This window comes from Oncorhynchus tshawytscha, linkage group LG18 (genome assembly GCF_018296145.1).
Source record: "Oncorhynchus tshawytscha isolate Ot180627B linkage group LG18, Otsh_v2.0, whole genome shotgun sequence".
Lineage (NCBI taxonomy): Eukaryota > Metazoa > Chordata > Actinopteri > Salmoniformes > Salmonidae > Oncorhynchus > Oncorhynchus tshawytscha.
In genome coordinates this window covers 18,954,308-18,981,643 of record NC_056446.1, presented here as the reverse complement: position 1 = coordinate 18,981,643, position 27,336 = coordinate 18,954,308, and the positions used below count along the sequence as shown (strand labels likewise).

General features: G+C 45.5%; 1 protein-coding gene across 7 annotated transcripts; it reads left to right on the top strand.

Annotated features, from left to right (window-relative positions):
- The first annotated feature begins 1,395 nt into the window (after positions 1–1,395).
- LOC112261904 (CAD protein-like) lies at positions 1,396–23,885 on the top strand. 7 transcript variants are annotated; one of them, XM_024437540.2, is made up of 44 exons: positions 1,396–1,837; positions 2,654–2,793; positions 2,928–3,057; positions 3,192–3,334; positions 3,565–3,706; positions 3,924–4,095; positions 4,654–4,839; positions 5,373–5,482; positions 5,563–5,705; positions 5,812–5,943; positions 6,150–6,383; positions 6,563–6,784; positions 7,451–7,639; positions 8,253–8,377; positions 8,483–8,616; positions 8,796–8,908; positions 9,000–9,250; positions 9,536–9,782; positions 9,885–9,983; positions 10,206–10,430; positions 11,892–12,074; positions 12,259–12,477; positions 12,651–12,818; positions 12,911–13,093; positions 13,182–13,286; positions 13,415–13,660; positions 13,780–13,861; positions 14,031–14,197; positions 14,352–14,516; positions 14,606–14,737; positions 15,090–15,291; positions 16,489–16,679; positions 16,844–17,080; positions 17,211–17,349; positions 17,459–17,500; positions 18,093–18,149; positions 18,584–18,759; positions 19,034–19,108; positions 21,875–22,087; positions 22,263–22,388; positions 22,653–22,808; positions 22,954–23,055; positions 23,140–23,234; positions 23,352–23,885. In XM_024437540.2, exons 1-44 carry the CDS (start codon positions 1,756–1,758, stop codon positions 23,449–23,451), a joined length of 6,780 nt encoding a protein of 2,259 aa, XP_024293308.1. In that variant the 5' UTR covers positions 1,396–1,755; the 3' UTR covers positions 23,452–23,885. The 7 variants fall into 7 exon arrangements, with proteins under 7 accessions (XP_024293308.1, XP_024293307.1, XP_024293310.1 ...); XM_024437539.2 differs by having other exon boundaries at positions 18,090–18,149; XM_024437542.2 differs by lacking the exon at positions 17,459–17,500.
- The last annotated feature ends 3,451 nt before the right edge of the window (positions 23,886–27,336 follow it).

Below are 27,336 nucleotides of genomic sequence, written 5' to 3'. Positions count from 1 at the left end.
GCCAGTTCCTCTGGACATTCTCGCGCAGACCTCTTCGAATTAGTGTGCAAAGTGCCGGATCATTTCATTCACTGGAAGCTGCTACTGTCCGGAAGGTGATCGCATACTCAACAGCCGTCTGATTCCCCTGCTGTAGCTGAAGCAGACGCTGACCCCCCTCTCTGCCTTCCGCGGGATGATCGAAAATGCATTTAAACCGTGCCATAAACCCCTAATAAGAATCTAGCTCCTCCTCTCCTCTCGCCCAGACAGCTGTAGCCCATTCCAATGCCCACCAGGTCAGTAGAGAAATAACCTTTTCTCCCCAATTAAGGTGGCACCAAACAAGAGTTTGGTGGCACCTTAATTGGGGAGAACGATCTTGTGCTAATGGCTGGAGCGGAATGGGTGGAATGGTATCAAATACATAAACACATGGTTTCCATGTGTTTGATGCCATTCCATTTGCTCCGTTCCAGCCATTATTATGAGCCGTCCTCCCCCCAGCAGCCTCCACTGCTGCACTGTAGGCAGCAACGTTCGTTTAAGACATTGGTCTTAAAATCTTCTTCTTCTTCTGTGAATTTTATATGGGGGTTGGCGACCAACTTTAAGCTGCATTACCACTATCAACTGGACTGAAGTGTGGACCAAAGACAGTGAAGGTCTAATCCTACCCAATAATCTTGTTTCTCTAAGAAATACTTAATTAAATGCTACATCCCCTGAACATTTCCCCAGCAGTTTACTTAATTCTGGCTCTTAAACCCCGTTACTCCTCAAATCTAATAACAATCGGTCCCCTTCCCTCACATATTTCTGGCACTGAAATAGAGGGGCTCCCGAGTGGCGTAGCAGTCTAAGGCACTGCATCTCAGTGCTAGAGGCATCGATACAGAACCTGGTTTGATCTCGAGCTCTATCACAACTGGCGTGATCGGGCATCCCATAGTGCGGCTCACAATTGAACAAGCATCGTCCGGTTAGGGGAGGTTTGGCCTGGTAGGCCGTCATTGTAAATAAGAATTTGTTCTGAACTGTCTTACCTAGTTAAATAAATAAAAATAACATGTTCCACTGTCTCAATTTGACAATAATCACACCACCCAGTTCAAAGTTTCTCCACCAATTTAAATGTATTCTTGTTCCTTGTGCATCCATGTCTCAGCTTTGTCATTACACTTTTTTCTGGATCTTATACAGGTGTCTTCTCTTTCTCTCCATGGTTCTAAAATCCCCTATGGGAAAAATGAATGATGTGAATACAATGAAAAAAATGCATTGATGTGTAATATTGTTATTACTGTTACAATAAAAAATTAAAAAATGAATATATAAATAAAAAATGAATGATGAAATAACGATTGGAACAATTTCCGTGTTTGACCGCTAGGGTTTATGGGTATTATGACGTTTTCACTGTGGGGTTCTATGTAAACACGGTAAAGGTCGCTGAAAAGTTCCACACTGTAGTGCGGCATGCGGACCTAGCGCTCAGTTTTCGGCATACAACATTTCTTCATGTCGTTTTTGACGCTTTATTTTGTTTGCAAATAAACCAACACAATAATTTGTCTTTCTTTTAACTTAGCCATTTTCAAGCAAGATTTTTGCTCGTGCATCCTCATTAGCATCTGGCCAGCGTGTTTCACGTGGGCAAGCATTGCGGAACTGAAGCATCGAACCGACAAAAAGCTGATATTGCTTCCCATAATCGAATCGAAGACTGTGTTGATTCTGTACAATTACAGTTTTGACAATTTTATTTAAAAAAAAATGGCAACCCTGATTTTAGAAGATGGGACCACGTTCAAGGGCCGCCTTTTCGGGGCAAATGCGTCAGTGTCTGGTGAAGTTGGTAAGTCGTATTTTATGAGGAGAAAGCTAGTTAGCCCATCGCATTGCAACATCTGTCTAATGTAGCTATGTTATAATTTATACAGGTATTCTAATGGGTAACGTTAACTACCTATATGTTACCCACAAAGTCAAATTGTAAAGCTAAACGCAGCTCTATTCACTCAAAACTCTTGCCGGTGTGCGCCTAGTGGTCTGCATGTAATCCCCAAAGTTGCGCGTGCCCTGTAGTAGTATGACCCATAACCTCTGACCCCTTCATTTATCCTTATTTCGGCTAGGCATTTTAGCTAACCTTGTTCCTAACTATAACCTAATTCTCCACATAATCAGAACTCAATTTCAGTCAGTTTGAACAACTTATGAACATGTTTCTCCTATAGTGTCCTTGCTGTTTATTTATTTTGTATTTTTTAACCCATACTTAACTAGGCAAGTCAGTTAACAAATACAATAATGGCATACCCTGGGCCCTATGGGACTCCCAATCACGGCCGGATGTGATACAGCCCGGATTCGAGCCAGGGACTGTAGTCTCTTGCACTGAGATGCAGTGCCTTAGATTGCTGCGCCACTCGGGAGCCCACTGCTGTACCATGTCCCATACATTGTAATGGAGATGTAGCTGGCATTAATTTAGATTGTAAGGTCTAGTTCTTTCAATCCACGTGTACTAATAAATGGAGCACAGTGCACATTTCCAAAGTTCAAGTTGCATCACCTTTTTCAAAATGTGCCAAATCTGAATTGAATCACTTCTCACTAATTTGCATTTTGCTATGAAAACTGACAAGTTGACCTGATAATTTTTTTCCAGTGTTCCAGACAGGCATGGTTGGCTACCCAGAGGCCCTGACTGACCCGTCCTACATGTGTCAGATCCTCACCCTCACCTACCCTCTGCAGGGCAACTATGGTATACCCCAGGATGAGGAGAGCGACTTTGGACTCAGCAAGGTAGGTGGAGTTGGCATGGAGTCAGCGTTTCACAGAAGCGTCCCAACAGAAATAGTGGGTGGGGAAAGGTATATTGCCCTCGTTGACCCCAAGCACCTGTTTGAATGTAAATGTTCTATTATTTTTCCCCTCAGTGGTTTGAGTCTTCTAAGATCCACGCTGCAGCCCTCATCGTCGGAGAGGTCTCCCAGAACCCCAGCCACTGGAGCTCAGCCATGTCTCTGGACCAGTGGCTCAAAGAGCAGGGCATCCCCGGCCTAGAGGGTCAGTAGAGTTATCATTCTAAACATCCTGGTACTGTATCAGATGTTGTCTGAATCTGTGTTTTGATATGTGCTGTCTACAGTAGAGCCTCTACACTAGAGGTTGCAGTTAATGCTCTTGCTGTGTCACTGTAGGAGTTGACACCCGTCGTCTCACCAAGAAGATCCGTGAGAAGGGTACAATGCTGGGGAAGCTGGTTGTGGACGGAACTCCCGAGGCCAACGTTCCATTTGACAACCCTGACCAGAGGAACCTTGTCAAGGAGGTGTCCATGAAGGTACGGTGTTGCTATGTTTAAGCTTGACCCTGTCATGCTTTTTTAGTGTTACGGTCCTGAAACTTCCTCAATCAAATGCCAGTTGTTTTGTGTGGATTGCATAACACTGAATCTGTAGCTTAACACATTGCAAGTCGGTGAAACGCCAAATGTTTTCTCTCACCACAGTGGTTAGGCAGATGCCTAATCCTTCTCAGGATGTAAGTACCTTTTCTGTCTGTGTTGAGCAGGAGCCCCGGGTGTTCAACCCCAGTGGTGCTGTCAGGATCACAGCTGTAGACTGTGGCATTAAGTACAACCAGATCCGCTGCCTGTGTCAGAGAGGGGCCTGTGTCACTGTGGTGCCCTGGGATCACCCACTGGACAGCACAGGTTAGTCACAGCTGGTTACTGCACTGGGTTTCATATACAATTCAGAGATTTCTCCCTGTTCCCTTGTTTTGCCTCTTATCTCTCCCCTGCCTTAATCTTTACCTTGGAGCATCTGACCTGCAAAGTTAGTTCCAGCCATGAAGTTCTATTGTATGTGAAATAGTTTGTATTATAACATTTATTTTGGCTATGCTGACAAAGTTGTGGTCCTTTTCAGATTTTGATGGGCTGTTCATCAGCAACGGCCCTGGGGACCCCCAGTTCTGTACGGAGACCATAGACAACGTGAGGAAGGTGGTGTGTGTGGACAACCCCAAGCCTGTGTTTGGTATCTGCCTGGGCAACCAGCTTCTTTCCCTCGCCATCGGAGCAAAAACCTACAAGATGAAGTTAGTACAGGGACAGGGCACTACAGGGTTGTCCTGACTTGTCACTTTCTCTTTCTCCTCAAGACCTCCTCAGGTCTTAAGTTCTGCTTACTGTCTTTGTTTGGTTTCAAAGAGAACAAAGCCAGTGGTGCTGACTGTTTTTGCTATTGTTTGGCCCCCTCCCTCAGATGTCAGTTCTCCCCAGGCCCCTCTTTATTTATCTGGGAGCGTTCTGGTGTGAAATGAGCATTCCTGCTTAGCGTAGCAGTTTGGACATAGCCTAGTGCATTGCTGGGTTGCTGGAAAGGCCTGGTTTGTTTTGGTAAGACTCCTGGGATTGTTACGTTGTTAGCGTTCCGTTAGTCTCAAGGCCAGATGAGATGCCAGCTTCCTTTTGTCCCTCTGGAATGCCATGCAGTCAGTCAGTGGAAAGCAGAACAGTTTAGAGGATTTAAAGCAAGACCTTTGCACTGTGCAGGTGTCAAGTAAGGATTCTGCAGGAGCACTATGAATCTGCATCTGGAATAGACCTCAACCATTGGAGAATAGAATTTGACTGAAAACACTTGTCTGTTTCAGGTATGGGAACCGTGGCCATAATCAGCCCTGTATCCACAAGGGCACAGATCGCTGTTTCATCACATCTCAGAACCATGGCTTTGCTGTGGATCCCCTGACCCTGCCACAGGGCTGGGACGTGCTCTTCACCAACGCCAATGACCAGACCAGTGAGGGCATTGTGCACAACACCAAACACATATTCAGGTACCATCTACCAATGGGAACTCATTCGCTGCTTCCAGCCTTTCAACTTGTTTAAAGGCCCAATGCAGCTGTTTTTTTTTTACATCAAAACATTTCTGGGTAACACTTTAAATGTTTTATTAAAATGTGCAAAAATAGCTTTTGAGACAAACTTTCTCAAGCAAGAATTTTGCTAGGACTGCCTGAGAGGGGAAAGCTATCTGGCAGAGAGGTTTGGAACTCTTTTGTTATTGGTCCATTAACCATTTTACCGCATGGTGACGTCACTGTGGAAAGCTGAAACTCCTGCCAATGCAAACCTCTTGATTACAAGGTCCTGTGTATATTGTATTTTCAACCAGCAACTATCAGGAAATAACACTGATCAAATGTTTTCACACTTTTATAGTGTTTTCATCAGCTGTTATACAAAACACAGGAAAACAGAATTGACTGCACTAGGTCTCTAATTGGAAAAGATGGCAGACAACAAAATAACCCTCCAAGATACAGGAAGTTGAAAACCAGATATTGTTTCACCCATGTCATTCCAGTGTCCAGTTCCACCCAGAGCACATGGCAGGCCCCACTGACCTGGTCAGTCTGTTTGACGTGTTTCTGGACACAGTCAGAGACCACAAGGAGGGCAAGAGTGGCAAACCAGGTTAGACATGCGTTCATCTCAACTGTTCTTACATATGTATTCCACCTTTAGGGTATAGTAACACCTCTCCCTTCCTCTAGTGAAGCAGAGACTGACAGAGCACCTGACCTATCCTGGATCTACCAATCCGGAGGAATTTGTTCGGCCACGCAAAGTCCTAATCCTGGGTTCTGGAGGCCTCTCCATCGGACAGGCTGGGGAGTTTGACTACTCTGGCTCTCAGGTGAGACACACTACCAATCCCAGTGACGATCCAACAGCAGGTGTTAGGAGCAGTATCATTTAAGAGTATTTGAACTAATCAGACACTATGTCCAACCCTCCCCCAGGCCATAAAAGCATTGAAGGAGGAGAACATTCAGACTGTGCTCATCAACCCCAACATCGCCACGGTGCAAACCTCCAAGGGTCTGGCTGACAAGGTTTACTTCCTGCCTCTCACCCCGGAGTATGTCACTCAGGTAAGGAAGGCAAATGGAATGGCCACTGCTACATGCGCCATCTTCCAGTCACTGATTTCTGATCAGTGCTCAACAAGCAAACCATGTTTATTACATCTCTCAGGTACTCAGAACTGATAGAAGATCAGTAAGGAGCATGGTTAACCTACGGTTGATATTCATTCAATGAGTGAGAACTGACACTCTGCCCTATTTCGCCTGTCCAGGTGATAAAGAATGAGCGTCCAGACGGGGTCCTACTGACCTTCGGGGGGCAGACTGCTCTTAACTGCGGGGTGCAGCTGACCAAGAGGGGAGTGCTCAAGAAGTATGCAGTGCGTGTGCTGGGGACGCCGGTGGCTTCCATCGAGATGACTGAGGACAGGAAGATCTTTGTGGAGAAGATGGAGGAGATCAATGAACACGTGGCGCCCAGCGAGGCCGCTGTGTCTGTGGAGCAGGTAAGGAGAAGGGCTTGGGACAAATGTCACGCACACTCTCCTTCTCACACACACATTGACCCATACTGATTGTCACTTGTACGTTGATTGGAATCAGCCTGTTAATCTGTTTGACTGTTGTGGGCTTTTGCTTTTTGATGTGTATTTTGATGTGTTCTGGTCTTTCCTGTGTGTCCTAGGCGGTGGCGGCTGCAGAGCGTATTGGCTACCCTGTCCTGGTGCGCTCTGCCTTTGCCCTGGGCGGACTGGGCTCTGGCTTTGCCAATAACCGGGAGGAGTTGACCTCTCTGGTGACATCTGCCTTCGCCCACACGTCCCAGGTCCTAGTGGACAAGTCCCTGAAGGGCTGGAAAGAGATTGAGTATGAGGTGGTCAGAGACGCCTACGACAACTGTATCACCGTAAGTAGAGGGACATCACTATGCATATATTTGTTACTATTTAAGTACTATGTACAGGTAACTGCCAAAATAAAGGAAACACCAACATCAAGTGTCTTAATAGCCAGAATGGCTTCAATAGGCCTTTGCATAGATTCTGGAACTCTATTGGAGGGATGCGACACCATTCTCCCACAAGAAATTCCATGATCTCGTGTTTTGTTGATGGATGTGGAAAACGCTGTCTCTGGCACCAATCCAGAATCTCCCGTAAGTGTTCAATTGGGTTGAGATATAGTGACTGAAACAGCCATGGCATATGTTTTACATTGTTTTCATGCTCAACAAACCATTCAGTAACCACTCGTTCCCTGTGGATGGGGGCAATGTCATCCTATCGGGGCGTAGCCAAAATAATGGCCTGTCCAGCATTTTTATACATGAACCTTAGCATGATGGGATCTTAATTGCACCAACTTTTAATATGCTTTGTGTCCCTCATTCACTCAAGTGTTTCTGTTATTTTGGCAGTTACCTGTATATTTGTTACTATACGTTTTTATTTTCAATTTTATTATGCATTTGACTGTTATTCCTAATCTTTAGAGTTTATACGTCCTTATTTGTTTAAACGTGAATCTTCCTTTATCAAGCAAGTTGAAGTGTTGAGTGTTTTCTATCCTGTAGGTATGTAACATGGAGAACATTGACCCTCTGGGTATCCACACTGGGGAGTCCATCGTGGTGGCGCCCAGTCAGACGCTCAACGACTACGAGTACAACATGTTGAGGAACACCGCCATCAAGGTCATCAGACACCTAGGCATCATTGGAGAGTGTAACATCCAGTACGCCCTCAACCCTGAGTCTGAGCAGGTAATGGTACTGACATTGTGATCGTTTATACTAGTGTTAACCCTCCTGAAACATCAGTGTTTCCCATAAATTGTGTACACTGCAAAGACAATGTATATTTTGGGATGGTTAAATGTTTTCAATGTGAACTTAAACGACTAAAACCAGATATAAAGTATGTAGAAAAGGTGATGGAGCTATATATTTTTTAAACAAGATCATCTTTGATCACCTAAATAAAAGATGGACAGTCAGGGAGAATCTAAAATATCATGTCATGGGCCCCCCATTTGATTTTTGTTATAATTGAGTTACTCCGATAGCATACGAACACAGCATAAGCATGGCAAAATGTGTAGAATTGCAGAAAACTTGCTTTAAAAGCAGTAAAATTGTATTTCTTTCCACGTGACAATGTGTAGAATTCCAGGAAATTAGATTTAAAACACCAACATTTTGTCTCTGCAGCCAAGAGGAGGGCCTCTAAAACTGCGCCTTTGCCTACGCCCACTGCCTCCCCCATTCTAACTTTGTCACGGCTGAAAAAATCTTGTGGGGGAAACGCTGAACGTGTTCTGATATTTTAAAATGTTTCTACTGTATAGCTATCTAAATCAATGTTTTTGTGCTGCAGTACTACATCATTGAGGTGAATGCCCGTCTGTCTCGGAGCTCAGCTCTGGCCAGTAAAGCTACAGGATATCCTCTGGCCTACGTGGCTGCCAAGCTGGGATTGGGCATCCCGCTACCTGTCCTCAAGTGAGTTTATTCACGTTTTGTGGCCTGATGTCAGGTTAAGAATTGCATTTTGGCATTGCTCTACTAATACCATGGTTCTAACAGGTAATGTTTGTTATTGTACAGGAACTCTGTGACCAACCAGACCACAGCTAACTTTGAGCCCAGTCTGGACTACTGTGTGGTGAAGGTCCCTCGCTGGGATCTCAGCAAGTTCCTGCGCGTCAGCACCAAGATAGGTAGCTCCATGAAGAGCGTTGGTAAGAGGACAAGCACTTTTTAAAAATTAATGATCTTATTTGGGAGCAGCAGAGTGCCTTATCTGCCTGCTATCTGTAGGGGCAGATGATTCTACCACCACTCGGATTGCGTTGCAAGTTCACACAAAGGAGTTGGTTGATAGTTGGTTAACACAGTTTTTGTCTGTGACCTTTTGTAGGAGAGGTGATGGCCATCGGCCGCAGCTTTGAGGAAGCCTTCCAGAAGGCTCTACGGATGGTGGATGAGAACTGTGTGGGCTTTGACCACACCATCAAACCAGTGTCTGACGAGGTAAGCTCACTCACCTTTTTTTACCTGTCTTATTCCTATTGGCTGCATTTTATGTGAACTGTCCAGACATGACTGTCCTTTGGTCTTACAGGAGCTGCAGACCCCGACAGACAAGCGTATCTTTGTGCTGGCGGCTGCTCTGAGGGCGGGCTATACAGTGGACCGCCTTTACGACCTGACCAAGATCGACCGCTGGTTCCTTCACAAAATGAAGAACATCACGGACCATGAGAAGGTGCTGGAGTCGTACAACCAGGACGAGAGCGCCATGCCTCTGGAGGTGATGAGGAAAGCCAAGCAGCTGGGCTTCTCCGACAAACAGATCGCCCTGGCTGTGCAGAGGTACAGTACTGTGATACTCCTGAGAATGGTAGCCCGTTGTTCACGTTTCAAAACATCATTAAAAGTTGAGGCGGGTACATGAAAAACATACAAAATAAATGAGAGATTCTTCATTGATACGATGACAAGTCGGAATGGGACACATTCTGTCTGGGTTATGTTTTGTGTGTCTGGGTTCAGTTCCTCAGAGCAGTGAGAGGGGGAAAAAAAAGACTTGGTTTGAAATGTCTGTTATTAAAATGAACTTGTCTGAACTCTGAACTTTAAACCTATGTCTCTCTCCAGTACGGAGCTGGCGGTGAGGAAGATGCGTAGAGATTGGAGCATCCTGCCTGTGGTAAAGCAGATCGACACTGTGGCGGCAGAGTGGCCCGCCCACACCAACTACCTGTATCTGACCTATAACGGTACGGAAAACGACCTGGGCTTTGGAGATCCCCATGTCATAGTAATTGGCTCTGGGGTTTACCGCATCGGCAGCAGTGTGGAGTTTGACTGGTGCGCTGTGGGCTGCATTATGGAACTCAGGAAGGTAAGTCAATTTCTGCTTTGTGCAGAATAGCTCTCATTTATTAGAAGAATGTTGAACAAAAGCTGATATTGTCATGATTTGCTGTGTTTTGATGCTGTTTAGATGGGCTATAAAACCATCATGGTGAACTATAACCCAGAGACTGTCAGCACAGACTATGACATGTGTGACCGTCTCTACTTCGATGAGATCTCCTTTGAGGTAAGAATGCTCGACTGTTGGCATGGTCCCAACTCACTATCTTTCAAACATTTTATTTTGTCGTTTCATCGTACAATAATCAACATTCAAAGGCCCGAACTTACATGATCTAATGCTTTTATCACCTGAGCAAAGGGCCTCAACACCTCGCCATCAAACCCTGTTTCATGCATGGTATGTTGCCATGACCATAAAGCTCCATTATCTCCTCCCCTCCTCCAGGTTGTGATGGACATCTATGAGATGGAGAACCCAGAGGGAGTGATTCTGTCCATGGGGGGCCAGCTGCCCAACAACATCGCCATGTCCCTCCACAGGCAGCAGTGTCGTATATTGGGAACCTCCCCGGAGTTCATCGACTCTGCTGAGAACAGGTTCAAGTTCTCCCGCATGCTGGACACCATCGGCATCAGCCAGCCCCTGTGGAAGGAACTCACTGAGATTGAGGTCAGCACAGAACAGGGCTTCTAATCCATTTTGAATTTCAAACCAGTAATGAAGAGGTTATAGGTCTTGGTTGCAGATGAGTTATAGGTCTTGGTTGCAGATGAGTTATAGGTCTTGGTTGCAGATGAGTTATAGGTCTTGGTTGCAGATGCGTTATAGGTCTTGGTTGCAGATGCGTTATAGGTCTTGGTTGCAGATGAGTTATAGGTCTTGGTTGCAGATGAGTTATAGGTCTAGGTTGCAGATGAGTTATAGGTCTAGGTTGCAGATGAGTTATAGGTCTAGGTTGCAGATGAGTTATAGGTCTAGGTTGCAGATGAGTTATAGGTCTGAGTTGCAGATGAGTTATAGGTCAGATGAGTTATAGGTCTAGGTTGCAGATGAGTTATAGGTCTAGGTTGCAGATGAGTTATAGGTCTAGGTTGCAGATGAGTTATAGGTCTAGGTTGCAGATGAGTTATAGGTCTAGGTTGCAGATGAGTTATAGGTCTAGGTTGCAGATGAGTTATAGGTCTAGGTTGCAGATGTTGGATTAGCCCCAAACATAATGCTTCGTTTCAGAACGGAGGTTTTTTTCTTGCCACATTTTTTGCAGTTTTACTTCAGTGCCTTAATGTAAGCAGGATGCATGTTTTGGAATATTTAAAAAAATCTGTACATGCTTTCTTCTTTTCACTCTACCATTTAGGTTAGTATTGTGGAGGAACTACAGTGTTGTTGATGAAAACTATCACAGCCATTAACCTGTGCAACTTTTTTACAGTCACCATTGGTCTCCAATTTGAAATCCCTGAGCGGTTTCCTTCCCCCCCTGCAACTATCTTTATAGTGACTGGGTGTATTGATACACCATCCAAAGTGTAATAACTTAACCGTGCTCAAAGGGATATTCAGAGTCTTGTTTTTTTCTGCCAATAGATGCCCTTTGCGAAACATTGGAAAACCTCCCTGGTCTTTGTGGTTGAATCTGTCTTTGTTTGAAATTCACTGCTCGACTGGGGGACCTTACAGATAATTGTATGTGTGGGGTACAGAGATGGGGTAGTCATTTAAAAATCATGTTAAACACTTATTGCAGAGTGAGTCCATGCAACATATTTTGTGTCTTGTTAAGCAATTGTTTTTTTCTCCTGAACTTATTTAGGCTTGCCATGACAAAGGGGTTGAGTACTGATTGCCTCGAGACGTTTCAGATATGCAATTTTAATTCATTTGTAAAAATGCAAAATCATAATTCCACTTTGACATTATGGGGTAGTGTGTGTGTGTGTGTGTGTGTGTGTGTGTGTGTGTGTGTGTGTGTGTGTGTGTGTGTGTGTGTGTGTAGGCCAGTGACACACAAGCTACATTTAATCCATTTTAAATTTGGGCTGTAACACAACAAAATGTGGAAAAAGTCCAGGGGTGTGAATGCTTTCTGAAGGCAAAGTATGTTATATTGTATCCTCCTCTCCTCCCCAGTCAGCCATGAAGTTCTGTGAGACTGCGGGCTACCCCTGCCTGGTGCGTCCCTCCTACGTGCTGAGTGGAGCGGCCATGAACGTGGCGTACACAGACAGCGACCTGGAGAAGTACCTTAGCAGCGCTGTGGCCGTGTCCAAGGAATACCCCGTGGTCATCTCAAAGTTCATCCAGGAGGCCAAGGTACGACTTGGGAAATCCTTTACTACTTAGATTGAAATGCCTTACTGCTTTGTCATTTAAAGGGATTATTCACTTTATTTTCAATTTGCAAAGAAAAGTGAACAATCCCCTTTTAAAAAACATCTATGATCGCTCCTTTAGTCAACTATAGTCTGGACCTGACTGGCGTCTCTCTTTGCTCCAGGAGATAGACGTGGACGCGGTGGCGTGCGACGGCGTGGTGATGGCCATCGCCGTGTCAGAGCATGTGGAGAACGCCGGGGTGCACTCTGGGGACGCCACCCTGGTCACGCCCCCCCAGGACATCAACCAGAAGACCATGGAGCGTATCAAGATGATCGTCCACGCCATCGGACAGGAACTGCAGGTCACCGGGCCCTTTAACCTGCAGCTCATCGCTAAGGTAAAGTCTAAAGGACATTTTTTGTTTTTGGAGTTTCAAATCAGCGGTTGACAACCAATAGCATGCCAAACAGAATGTCACCCACAACCATACAAGTGTGTGTCTGTTCCCTGTGGGATTTCCAATGGCTGTCTGGTTGCCTTTAATTGCAAACAAATGTGTTTTCTGGACAGGATGACCAGCTGAAGGTGATCGAGTGCAACGTCCGTGTCTCCCGCTCCTTCCCGTTCGTCTCAAAGACTCTGGGAGTGGATCTGGTCGCCCTGGCAACACGCGTCATCATGGGAGAGAAGATGGAGCCCGTGGGCCTGATGAAAGGAGTGGGCATCGTGGGCGTCAAGGTAACCCAACTGAGGTGTCCACAACTGTAAAATAATCCAGTTGAATTATTGTTTCACCGATCATACACCAACTTGGATATGTTGTCTCTTAGGTCCCCCAGTTCTCGTTCTCTCGTCTGGCCGGAGCTGATGTGGTGCTGGGGGTAGAGATGACCAGTACTGGGGAGGTGGCCTGCTTTGGAGAGAACAGATACGAGGCCTATCTGAAGGCCATGCTCAGCACAGGCTTCAAGATCCCCAAGAAGAACATTCTGCTCTCCATTGGCAGTTACAAGGTACTGACTATACAAAGAGCTAAACGTTTTCATGGAAATTCATTTCGAGATGCCAGCGGTGCGTAAATTATTCATTGTATCTTTGCAGAACAAGAGTGAGCTGCTGCCTACTGTTCAGGCGCTGGAGAGTCTGGGCTATGACCTGTATGCCAGTCTGGGAACGGCTGACTTCTACACTGAGCATGGAGTCAAGGTACATCACATCTAGGATGAGTGGGCTCTTCTCAACAGGATCCCAGAATGAGCCATTTTCAATTCACAACGTCATTTTTCAATTTGCTTCCTGAATTTGACCGACTTGTTATGTTCGGTCTCTTTCAGGTGATGGCGGTGGACTGGCCATTTGGGGAGGAGGAGAGTGACTGCCCCAACAAGGACAAGCAGAGGAACATCTTGGAATACCTGGAGGACCACCACTTTGACATGGTCATCAACCTCTCCATGAGGAACTCTGGAGGCCGACGCCTCTCCTCTTTCGTCACCAAGGGTTACCGCACCCGCCGCATGGCCATCGACTACTCCGTGCCCCTCATCATTGACATCAAGTGCACCAAGCTGTTTGTCCAGGTAGGTTAGTTAGGGTGCTGTGATGGGATGTTAGCCACTGCTGATGTTTGACGTAGCTGTGTTGATTCTACATAGATTGTTGACTGTCCTGATTGAAGCATGTGCTCCTGTAATTGTAGGCGCTGCGTCTGGTTGGCGGCTTCCCGCCCGTCAAGACTCACGTGGACTGTATGACGTCACAGAAGTTGATTCGCCTGCCTGGTAAGCAGTAAGGCTTGGGCTGTGCTAAAAAGTCAAGTCTGTTCATTTCAAATATAAGCACCTTGTTTTCTTCCTGTATTTGGACAATACATGATAGCTCCTTCAGTCAACCTGTGGAACTGCAGTGTTTCTGAACAGTACTCATCAAGTCCCCTGTCCCCGGTGCCAGGTCTGATAGATGTGCACGTCCACCTGCGGGAGCCGGGTGCCACCCACAAGGAGGACTTCTCCTCGGGCACAGCGGCTGCCCTGGCAGGGGGCGTCACCATGGTGTGTGCCATGCCCAACACGGCACCTGCCATAATCGACCCCAGCTCCTTCGCCATGGTCCAGAAGGTAATGAGAAGATAGTCATTAAGACATTTACCACTGGATATTTTAAATTAGTCAGTTCCAAAACATTACATTTTGCCGTTTTATAAAATGGGTCAAATCAGTACCTGAAGGTTTACTCGTGAGCTGTTCCTCTGTTCTGTCTCTGTCGTCTCAGCTTGCCAAGGCAGGGTGTCGGTGTGACTATGCCCTTTACGTCGGAGCGGCTTCAGACAACTCTACCATCTTGCCCTCCATCGCTAACTCTGCCGCCGGGCTGAAGATGTATCTGAACGACACCTACTCCACTCTGAAGATGGACAACGTCTCAATGTGGATGGAGGTAGGTATCAACTGAATGAGGTTGTTGATGGGTCGTTCACATTGATCTGTTTGAGCTGACCAGTTGCGCTTTCTCTTTGCGTGAACTAGCACTTTGAGAAGTGGCCCAAGCACCTGCCAATCGTGGCACACGCAGAGAAGCAGACTGTGGCAGCCGTCTTGATGGTGGCCCAGCTGTACCAGAGAGCTGTTCATATCTGCCATGTGGCCAAGAAGGAGGAGGTAAGATGGCCGCCTGGAACATCACATACAGATATAGCACTGCTTTGCCTTGATGTGTTGCCCGTTCATTGTCTCCAGGGAGAATGAGGTGTCAATCGAGGCACGCAGAAACCTCGTAGGTTTTTTTTTTTGGAAGGAGTCCTCACTGATTGTTTTCATTAGGATGAACTGCAAGAACACACACCTGTAGCTAGAGGGAAAAAATGATCTAACAAATGAGCTTTGTGCCATTTGAAGTGATTAATTTTAAGACCAACATATCAGAACACACATAAGATAAAGAATGAACCATGTTTTCTGTTCTACTTGTATGTAATGAATTGGCATTTATTCCACCCTTCCCTTCCCCCAGATCCTGATCATCCGCGCAGCCAAGCAGAAGGGCATCCAGGTGACGTGTGAGGTAGCGCCCCACCACCTCTTCCTGTGTGAGGAGAATGTGGTGGGCATTGGGGACGGCCGGGCACAGGTCCGCCCTATGCTGGGCACCCGGGAGGACATGGAGGCCCTCTGGGAACACCTGGACATCATTGACTGCTTCGCAACTGACCACGGTGAGTAGGGCTACACCATAAATCCATTATAGTTTACTCTGTTTCTCGGCAGGGTAGCCTAGTGCTTAGAGCATTGGACTAGTAACCGGAAGGTTGCAAGTTCAAGCCCCCGAGCTGACAAGGTACAAATTTGTCGTTCTGCCTCTGAACAGGCAGTTAACCCACTGTTCCTAGGCCGTCATTGTAAATAAGAATTTGTTCTTAACTGACTTGCCTAGTTAAATAAAGGTAAAATTAAAAAAAATCGAATGAAATATCTTCTGCCCTGCGCCCTCTATCTACAAACACCAAACCTCGGACCCTGTTACTCAAGCAGGCAGCATTTTTACAGAGGCTTTGTTCAACGAACCTTGGTGGAGTTGGTGCCTACTATTAGATTCACTCTAGTCTGCAGGCTGCTCTAGCTAAGCCAATTCATGCAGTCAAAAGATTTATTTAAAAAAACAATGCTGCTTTTCACTTTGCCTCTTTATATAAATCCACATGTTTTTGGGGTATTATACTATTAGTTTGTGTAGCTATTTATCTCTCTGCAAAACACTAGTTAGTCTGGGCAAGCTGCTCATGTACCGACCACAGGAGGCTGCTGAGGGGAGGACGGCTCATAATAATGTCTGGAACGGTATCAAACACATGGAAACCATGTGTTTGTGTTCTATTCCGTTCCAGCTATTAATGAGCCCGTCCTCCCCAATTAAGGGGCTACCTGCCTCCTGAGGTGCCAAAAAGGTTTTTGTTAGCTGCTAATACTAAATGCTAATAAGCTAGCTAAAATGTGCTGTGCTAGGGCAAATCTGTCTAGCAAACTTTAGCCCTAATACAGGCTGCAAGTTCTGAATCAGAGGAATAGAAGAAGCATATTCTAAAATGTTTGTCAATGTAACATCTATTCAACTGTAATTCGGGTCCCCTGGGAAACACTGACCAACACTCCTACCTGGCTTTAAAAAAAATGTGCTGTCTTGCCAAACAGCACTGTATTCCAAGTTACTACTTTATTACAACCATATCATTTCTATGATTCCTGATGTTTTTGATCTATAACGCAAGTAAAAAATATATATATATATTTTGTCCATATCGTGAAGCCCTAACGGTGAGGGCTCCGTTAACCCCTACTTGTTTTTTTATCACACAATTACAAGATGAGTGTTGCCATACAAAAGTTCTGATATTTCTGTGTGTTTTGGCTAACAGCCCCCCATTCAGTGGAGGAGAAGAACTCAGAGAAGCCCCCACCAGGTTACCCCGGCCTTGAGACCATGCTGCCCCTTCTCCTCACCGCCGTCAGCGATGGGCGCCTCACCATCGACGATATCATCAAGCGCCTGTACGACAACCCCCGCAAAATTTTCTCCCTTCCCGCGCAGGACAACACATATGTAGAGGTAGCTACAGGCACACACCACCGAGTGTTTTTAACCATGTAAAATGGGCAACACGGCAAGGATTTATATCTTTGGGTTTCCACGTTGAAATACAAAGAGGGATTGAAAAGATGATCAATGTTTTGGCTTTTCAAGAACATTGTAGACCTGCTCTCTCTCACCAGGTGGACCTGGAGCAGGAGTGGGTCATCCCCGAACACATGCAGTTCACCAAGTCCAAGTGGACACCCTTTGAAGGCATGAAGGTGAAAGGCAAGGTCCGCAGAGTGGTGCTCAGAGGAGAGGTGGCCTACATCGACGGACAAGTGCTGGTCCCTCCTGGCTATGGGGAGGATGTGAAGACTTGGCCTGCACCCATCCCCCTCCTCCAGCCCCTTGAGCCAGTGAAAGAAGTCCCAAAGGTACAGTCCTACCCCTTTCAGCTCCGCCCAGTCACGTTAGTGTGCGGATACAGTAATATGTGCTTATGTAGCATACTAGCAAGCATTGTCTGTGGCACTAAGGCTGTTGTGTGTCTTTTGTGTGTGGCAGACCCCAGAGCACCCCCGGCTGACCCCTCCATGTGAGGGCATCCGTACATGCGCCCAGAGTCCTCGCCGTCCCACTGGGGACGGCCGCTACATGCTCCCGCCTCGCGTTCACAGGTCCTCTGACCCAGGCATGCCCCCAGGTACTACAGCCCAATGTTTTCTCTTGCCTAACTGAGCTCTTGCTTGCGGTGGCAAAGTGCTGTGTGAATGTCCGTTTCAATAAATGCTATATTCACTGTCCATTTACAGGTTTTAGGACGATGCACACAAAATGGCACTTGGATGTCATTGGTAAACCTTTTTAATCTACATCTCTGAACCCACTGATCATGTGATTTTTAAGCGCACCGTACATGAAGCGTTTGAGAAAGCGAAGATTGTATAACGAGTGATTCCACTGTCTCTACTATAGGCTGCATGGTCATCATGACAGATTGATTGGCTGAGTACATTTGCTGATTAAATGAAATGTCTAAATCAGGGGCTCCACCTATAGCTCACTCTGCTGCGGAAGACCTGGGACTGTGCTTTATCGATGGATACAAGTGTATTGTTGAAGGGAATGAAGGAATGAAAAGCCTTTTTGTTTTGGTTGGCCATTTGCTATGTTCTGCACCCATTACTGAGACTGTATGATCACAGCCCCTATCAATGTCAAATCAACGATGGAAGTTGTTTGATTCTCACATTTATTACGATGAACTGTCTTTGATGAAATGACGCTCAGTGCCGTATCAATCTGAAACGTATTTATAACCCACTAACGATAGCTTTGAATATGTCAGTACACTGGCTAATTGCTGTGGTATTGGCTAAATACCACAGTTTTGTATCATCTCTCTAACACTTGTGTTCTAACGTTTTGTCATGAAATTCTAAGCAGCTGAAGATTCAAGGGCGAGACCATTAAGAAGAGCATTTGAAGAAGGTTTCAGAGAAGGTTTGAAGCTTGACGTAGCTCAGCTGTTACGCATAATACATTTCCTAGCTCTGCTACCTTTAAGGCTGTTTGGCGTAATATTCTGGCAGACCATTTCAATGGAGTTGTACTGGTAGCTGCTTTGAATAGCTGTATGTCATGGAATACTTGGTTGTAGAGATGCTAGAAAAAGGTTTCAATTCCGTTCCTTCTCATTAGTTGCTGCACTACCCATGTCTCTTTGCTCTGAGCTGACTGCTTTCCTAATGCTTGGATCGCTTTGAAAGAAAACGCGTTGAAATATGGTGTAATAATCCATGCTTTTCGAGTGTTTCATCCTCAGGAAATAGAAAAGACTGCAATCCCTTTAAGAGACTTTGCTAAAATAATTAATATTCACACGTGTTGGATTTTTCCTGTGGTATTTTAAGTGTTTGGTGTTCCTCTGTCCCCAGAGATGGCCCCTGCAGCTGGGGACGGTTACAGCCATCCCCCTCCCCTGGCCAGGATCTTGTCCCCTCGGGCTGAGGCAGCGGCAGGGCAGCCCCTGGCCCACCTCCAGACCTCCCCAGTGCTCCACCCCCTAGTGGGACAACACGTCCTCTCTGTCAGGCAGTTCAGCAAGGAACAGGTACTCAGTGTTTCCCAACCCTGGTCCTCAAGTACTCTCCACAGAACACATTTTTACTGTAACCTGATTCAACTTGTCAACTAATCATCAAGCCCTCAATGAGTTGAAGTAGGGGTTTGTTAAGGGCTACAACAAAACTACTGTTGGGGGGTACTGGAGGACTAGGGTTGGGAAACGCTGCTCAACGCACATAGCCAGGGACATTATTTACTAAATAACTTTTTTATATATATATATATATTTATATTTAAAAAATTCGAACTCTTTATTTCAGATCTCTCACATGTTTAACGTGGCCCATACTCTTCGCCTGATGGTTCAGAAAGAGCGAAGCCTGGACATCCTGAAGGTAAGAATTCTTTCCTTTTTTGTTTAAAACTCTGATTAATCTAAAGAACAACCGTGGTGAGTATTTCTGTGATTTGTCACAGTATAAATTGCAGGAGAGAAGCTAATTTCAGAGTAGCCGGTCAGGTCAATAAGCCTAGTGTTGAGTCACCCAGGGTTTGAGTAATCTACAGGACTTCCGGAGGCAGCATAGTTCTTCATGAGCCATAGTCCTTCAGCTTAAACGTACAGGAGCAGGTGTGTTATATGAAATAACAACAAAACAACTACCGGAAATGATTACTCACATAGGAGTTGATGACATCACCTGATTCAGAATGGAATACAAGCAACACCTGCCACCTGTGTGCATCTATGCCTATACCTCATAAAACGAGTTTTCTGAATGTCTCAAGGTGTGCCACTGTTAGTAAATCTGAGTTGTAAAAATATATTCTGAAAAAAAAAAAATGGCCCTTTTTCAGGACCCTGTCTTTCAAAGATAATTCGTAAAAATCCAAATAACTTCACAGATCTTCATTGTAAAGGTTTTTAACACTGTTTCCCATGCTTGTTCAATGAACCATAAACAATTAATGAACATGCACCTGTGGCACGGTCGTTAGGACACTAACCGCTTACAGATGGTAGGCAATTAAGGTCACAGTTATGAAACTTAGGACACTAAAGAGGCCTTTCTACTGACTCTGAGAAACACCAAAATAAAGATGCCCAGGGTCCCTGTTCATCTGCGTGAACGTGTCTTAGGCATGCTGCAAGGGGGCATGAGGACTGCAGATGTGGCCAGGGCAATAAATTGCAATGTCTGTACTGTGAGACGCCTAAGACAGCGCTACAGGGAGACAGGACGGACAGCTGATTGTCCTTGCAGTGGCAGACCACATGTAACAACACCTGCACAGGATCAGTACATCCGAACATCACAGGTACAGGATGGCAACAACAACTGCCCGAGTTACACAAGGAATGCACAATCCCTCCATCAGTGCTGAGACTGTCCGCAGTAGGCTGAGAGAGGCTGGACTGAGGGCTTGTAGGCCTTTTTGTAAGGCATCACTGGCAACAACGTCGCCTATGGGCACAAATCCACCGTCGCTGGACCAAACAGGACTGACAAAAAGTGCTCTTCACTGACGAGTCACAGTTTTGTCTCACCAGGGGTGATGGTCGGATTTGTGTTTAACATCGAAGGAATGAGCGTTACACCGAGGCCTGTACTCTGGAGCGGGATCGATTTGGAGATGGAGGGTCCGTCATGGTCTGGAGCGGTGTCACAGCATCATCGGACTAAGCTTGTTGTCATTGCAGACAATCTCAACGCTGTGCCTTACAGGGAAGACATCCTCCTCCCTCATGTGGTACCCTTCCTTCAGGTTCATCCTGACATGACCCTCCAGCATGACAATGCCACCAGCAATACTGCTTGTTCTCTGCGTGATTTTCTGCAAGACAGGAATGTCAGTGTTCTGCCATGGCCAGCGAAGAGCCCGGATCTCAATCCCATTGAGCTGGTCAGGACCTGTTGGATCGGAGGGTTAGGGCTTGGGCCATTCCCCCCAGATATGTCCGGGAACTTGCAGATGCCTTGGTGGAGAAGTGGGGTAACATCTAACAGCAAGAACTGGCAAATCAGGTGCAGTCCATGAGGAGGAGATGCACTGCAGTACTTAATGCAGCTGGTGGCCACACCAGATACTGACTGTTACTTTTGATTTTGACCCCCCCCTTAATTCAGGGACACATTACTCTATTTCTGTTAGTCACATGTCTGTGGAACTTGTTCAGTTTATGTCTCAGTTGTTGAATCTTGTTATGTTCATACAAATTTTGCTGAAAATAAATGCAGTTGACAGTGAGAGGATGTTTATTTTTTTGATGAGTTTATTATATATATATATATATATAACACAACGTGCAACATTTTCAGATTTTACTGAGTTACAGTTCATATAAGGAAATCATTAAATTTAAATCTGTTCATTAGGCCTTTGAAATAAATGAATTAGTCTATAATCTATGGATTTCACATGGCTGGACAGGGGTGCAGACATGGGTGGGCCTGGGAGGGCATAGGCCCAGCCACTGGGGAGCCAGCCAATCAGAATGAGTTTTTCCCCACTAAAGGGCTTTATTACAGACAGAAAATGTCCTCAGCAACCCCCACCCCCCTCAGACGATCCCGCAGGTGAAGAAGCCGGATTTGGAGGTCTGAGGCTGGCATGATTACACGTGGTCTGCGGTTGAGGCCGGTTGGACGTACTGCCAAATTCTCTAAAATGACGTTGGAGATGGATTATAGTAGAGAAATTTACATTAACTTCTCTGGCAACAGCTCTGGTGGAAGTTCCTGCATTCATCGTGCCAATTGCACGCTCCCTCAACTTGAGAAACTACAAAACTGCACATTTTAAAGTGGCCTTTTATTGTCCCCAGCACAAGGTGCACCCGTGTTATGATCATGCTGTTTATTCAGCTTCTTGATATGCCATACCTGTCAGGTGGATGGATTATCTTGGAAAAGGAGAAATTCTAACTAACAGGGATGTAAACAAATTTGTGTGTGACCTTTGAGAGAAATAAGCCTTGTGTGTGTGTGTGTGTATGGAACATTTCTGGGCTTTTTTTGTTTCAGCTCATGAAACATGAGACCAACACTTTGCATGTAATGCTGTGTGCCTTGAAATGCCTGAATGCTGTGCTCAAAGTTGCATCTGTTGTACGCCAGTCTGTATTCTTTGTCTTAGACCCCTGTGTGTTACTCTCTCAGGGTAAGGTGATGGCTTCCATGTTCTACGAGGTCAGCACACGCACCAGTAGTTCGTTTGCGGCGGCAATGCAGCGTCTGGGTGGCTCCGTGGTCCATTTCTGTGAGGCCACCTCCTCGTCGCAGAAGGGCGAGTCTCTGGCGGACTCGGTCCAGACCATGAGCTGCTACGCTGACGTCCTGGTGCTGCGACACCCCACACCAGGGGCTGTGGAGGTGAGCAGCGGTGTCGATATGCCGCGTTACAACTTCACTTGAAAACTTATCATGTTCATTAAGGCAAGATATTCTGAGAGAACACTTTGAAAAAGAGGTGCTACCACCTAAACACCGACCGCATACCTTGTTGTACTTGCTCGGCTGTATCCGACTTGTTTATTTCCACCTGTAGTCTGCAGCGAGGCACTGCCGGAAGCCGGTGATCAACGCTGGGGACGGGGTCGGGGAGCACCCCACGCAGGCCCTGCTAGATGTGTTCACGATCAGAGAGGAGCTGGGTACGGTCAACGGCATGACGGTGAGACCTCAACACACCCATCTCCCCTTCAGGGATGGTGGTCATGTCTTCACAGCAGTACTAGTGCTACCAATTTAGAAGTGTAAACAGCGCAGTATTTTTTTTATTTTTACGGTAATGCAAACCGAAACCTGTAAGATCCGGAACCTGACTGTGTATGTTGTGATGGCAGCCTGCCTTTTTAAGTTAACATAGCCAATGCCCAATGGCCCTCCAGGCTTCATCCAGGTGTCCTGACTATTTTCTCTCGATGTCTCTCTGTAGATCACCATGGTAGGGGACCTGAAGCATGGCCGCACAGTTCATTCCCTGGCCAGGCTGCTGACCCAGTACAGGATCACTCTGCGCTACGTCGCCCCAAAGAATCTCCACATGCCCGCCGAGATCATTGACTTTGTGGCCTCCAAAGGCATCAAGCAGGTGGGTGGATCACATGTTTTTTAGTGGTAAAGCTGATGGCTCTGTATCTAAATCTCAATGGCACTGCTGCTAGTATGTAGGTGTCCTTCACATATCGAATGCACTACATAAAGCACTAGACTACTGTATGTCCTTGTGGGTGCAGGAAGAGTTTGAGAGTATCGAGGAGGCCCTGCCTGACACTGACGTTCTCTACATGACCAGGATTCAGAAGGAGAGGTTTTCCTCAGAGGAAGAGTACAAAGCGGTAAGGATGGGATGGGGTTTCACTAACCTGTGAGGCCTTAGTGTTTGATCAGTGCTAAAATCCCTTGTTTTTTTTTTCCTCCAGTGCTTCGGTCAGTTCATCCTCAGCCCACACATCATGACTGGAGCGAAGAAGAAGATGGTGGTGATGCATCCTCTACCGAGAGTCAATGAGATCAGGTACGGATGTTCCACTAGATTACAACGGATCTCTCTTCATTATACTCCCTTTGATTCACTAATGTTCGCAGTCTTATGCGGGATGATTTGGTTTCATGTTGACTTTCTCTCTTGCAGTGCGGAGGTGGACACTGATCCTCGTGCTGCCTACTTCCGGCAGGCTGAGAACGGCATGTACATCCGCATGGCCCTCTTGGCCACTGTGCTGGGCAGATGATCGGTAGATAGTTGGACACACCCCACTATTGCGAGACCAAAATGGACCAAATGTATTAAGGTCTCGGTAAGAGTGAGGGGACACTACTGGTGATCACAATGATGAAACCACTCCAGCAGTCTATACAGTCACATGTTTAGTGTGTACTCCTCTTCAACCCTGGTATTTCTCCCGGAATTAATTAGTATTATCACTTAACAACAATTACTGTTACATGTTACAAATATCGTTATGTAGTTCATAGAATACTTTATTTTTGTATCACCGACTGGAGTCGTCTGTGGTGTTGATTGTATGGGGGGGGGGATACATGCTCCTCATCAAAGGTGGAACCATTGCAGAACATCCTTTTTAAGCGAGAAATAATTGTTAAAGCCGATTTGTTGGACTCTTTTTAGGTGTTTTATAAATAATAAAATGTGAATGGTTTTGTAGATGGGGTTTATTTTATTAACTACAGGAAATTAAGCTGCTATCATGTAAATGTTTAGTAAATGGTTCTACCCAGCGGTGTATTCATTAATCTGTTGCTAAACCTGCACATATCGATCAAGATGGCGAAACGCAAGTACAAGGGCAAAGTAGAGGAGCAATCACGGATTACAAAAAGAAAGCCAGCCACATTAGCACACATCAACGCTGCCCGACCGGATGAGCTAAACACCTTTTTGTCATACTTCAAACACAACGACTGAGCTGCCGAGGAGAGCCCCCGAGGATAATGAGGGCTACTTAATTACTGTCTCCACGAAGGACGTAAGAACGTTTTGCCTACCGCCCTGACAGATACACAGATGACGCAATTGCCATTGCACTGCACACTGCCCTCACCCACTTGGACAAAAGAAATGCTTATGTGAGGATGCTGTTCATTGACTACAGCTCAGCCTTCAATACTATAGCGCCTTCTAAGCTCACGGCCCTGGGACTGAAGTCTATGCAATTGGAACCTGGACTTTGACGGGCCGCCCCCAGGTGGTGAAGGTAGGCAACATTACCACCTCGATACTGATTCTCAACGTGTGGGACCCCACAAGGGTGCGTCATCAGACCCCTCCTATATTCCCTGTATACCCACTACTGCGTGGCCTCACACGGTTCCAACTCCTTCATCAAGTTTGCTGGTGACACGACAGTAGTAGGCCTTGATTACCAACAACGACAAGACACCTACAGGGAAGACGTAGGCACTGATGGCGTGGTGCCAGGTAAAACAACCTCCAACTCAACCTCCACCAGGACACCTACAACACAAGGTGTCTCAGGAAGGTCACCAGGGACCCCAGCTACCCGAGCAAGGGCTTGTTCTCTCAGTTTCCATTACTCCTATACTACCTGCGTTGGAGCATCATAGCAACAACTGCAAGACTGGCCAATAACCCCCAGACCATCAGGCTGTGGAAGAGCCACCGCTAGTCAACTATCTTGTCCCCCTCCTGTTCTCTGCGGACATTACCTCCCCCTCAACTAACTTTTTAGCCTGCCCCCACCCCAATGGACATTTTGTCATGGCTACAGTTTGGTATGCATAAAAAATCTATTGATGTGCACCTGAGCAAGGCACTCTCTGGATGACAGCATCTGCTGAATGTCTAAAATGTAGGTTCCTAGTTTCAGACAAAATATTTTCAAGTGTATACAACTAATGAATACACCTCAGTTGTCTTCAAACACTAGGTGGCAATGCAAGCAAGGAGGTGGGCAGAGCCAAGTACGAGCTAATGTGATCCTATTGGCGTGTTCTGGCACATATTTGCATATTTCTGTTACATACAAACCTTTTGACCCAAGAAGGCCTGTGGTGTTGTTGGTATCCTAAATGAAATGTATAAAATATACAGATCACAAATTACAATTGGCTATAGTTAAACTCTTTAACATCATACTCAGCTTTGGCATCTTCCCCAATATTTGGAACCAAGGACTGATAAACCCAATCCACAAAAGTGAAGACTAATTTTACCCCAATGACTACTGTGGGATATGTGTCAAAAGCGAACTTGGGAAAATCCTCCCCATTAACAGCACACTCGTGCATTTCCACAGGGAAAACAATGTACTAAGCAAATATTAAATTGGCTTTTTACCAAATTACCGTACAACAGACCATGTATTCATCCTTCACACCCTAATTGATAAACAAACTAACCAAACTAAGGCAAAGTCTAAAACATACGACATTTTAAAATGTACACCAACAAGTATGCGGTTAAAATTGGCAAGATCCACAGGGCTATGGGGTGAGACGGATGCAGCTCGAGCATATCAACGAATTGGCGAGGGCACTAAGAACAGTCTGCAGAACCCGACCCTCACCCAACTAGAATCTGAAGTCAAGTGTCTGTTTGCTGATTATCTGGGGCTCCTGTCAACCAACCAAGGAGGGCTTACAGCACCATTTAGAACTTCTGCACAGATTCTGTCATACCTTGGCCCTGACAGTAAATCTCAGTAAGACAAAAATAATGGTGTTTTGCCAGGACCAGTTGCCAGGACCACAAATACAAATTCCTCCTAGACACGGTTGCCCTAGAGCACATAAACTATGCATACCTGTGGCGCTGATGTTTAGGCCGAGGTAACTTCCACAAGGCTGTGAATGATCTGAGAGACTAGGCAAGAAGGGTCTTGTACACCATCAAAAGAAACATTAAATTTGACAAATTAGGATTTGGCAACACAAAAAATACTTGAATCTGTTATAAAACCCATTGCCCTTTTATGGTTGTGAGGGACAAAATGGGACAAACACCCAATTGAGACTGCACGCAGAATTCTGCAAAAAATCCTCTGTGTACAACGTAAAACTCCAAATAATGCACGAAGAGCAGATTTAGGACGATACCCGCTAATTTTCAAAATCCAGAAAAGAGCTGTTAAATTCTACAACCACCTAAAAGGAAGCGATTCCCAAACCTTCCATAACAAACCATCAACTACAGAGCGGTTAAACTAGAGAAGAGTCCCCTAAGCAAGCGGGTCCTGGGGCTCTGTTCACAATCACAAACAGAGCCCCGGGACAGAAACACATTTAGACCCAACCAAATCATGAGAAAACAAAAAGATAGTTGACACATTGCTCTGTTTTTTTGTTAATTCTTTCCAAACTGGAAAGCTATTTGGCCCTAAACAGAGAGTACACAGTGGCAGAATACCTGACCACTGTGACTGACCCAAACTTAAGGAAAGCTTTGACGATGTACAGACTGAGCATAGCCTTGCAATAGAGTCCCTTGTAGGCAGACCTGGCTCTCAAGAGAATACAGGCTATGTGCACACTGCCCACACATTAAGGTGGAAACTGAGCTGCACTTCCTAACCTTCTGCAAAATATGTATGACCATATTAGAGACACATATTTCCCTCAGATTACACAGACCCACAAAGAATTTGAAAACAAATCCAATTTGGATTAATTCCCATATCTATTAGGTTAAATACCATAGTGTGCATCACAGCAGCAATATTTGTGATCTGTTGCCACAAGAAAAGGGTAACCAGTGAAGAACACAATAATTATTTATTTATTTGAACATTGTTACAACACTGTCCATAGCCATAATATGACATTTTAAATGCCTCCATTCCTTTGAAACGTTTGAGTATAATGTTTACTGTTAATTTCAGCTTGTTTTTCACTTTTGTTTATTATCTATTTCACCTGCTTTGGCAGTGTAAACATGTTTCCTATGCCAATAAATATATTTGAATTGAATTGATGCCTATTCTTAAGTGGCTTGTGCAATAACTCAATTTTCCCTTGCAGTATTTTGAAACTTCTCAAACAATAAAGTCTACAAAATTGTACACTGTTCGTAAAATATTATAGTTTTGGGAAAATAACTGTATTGAGAGAATGTTTCATCGTTGAGTATTTGCAGAATG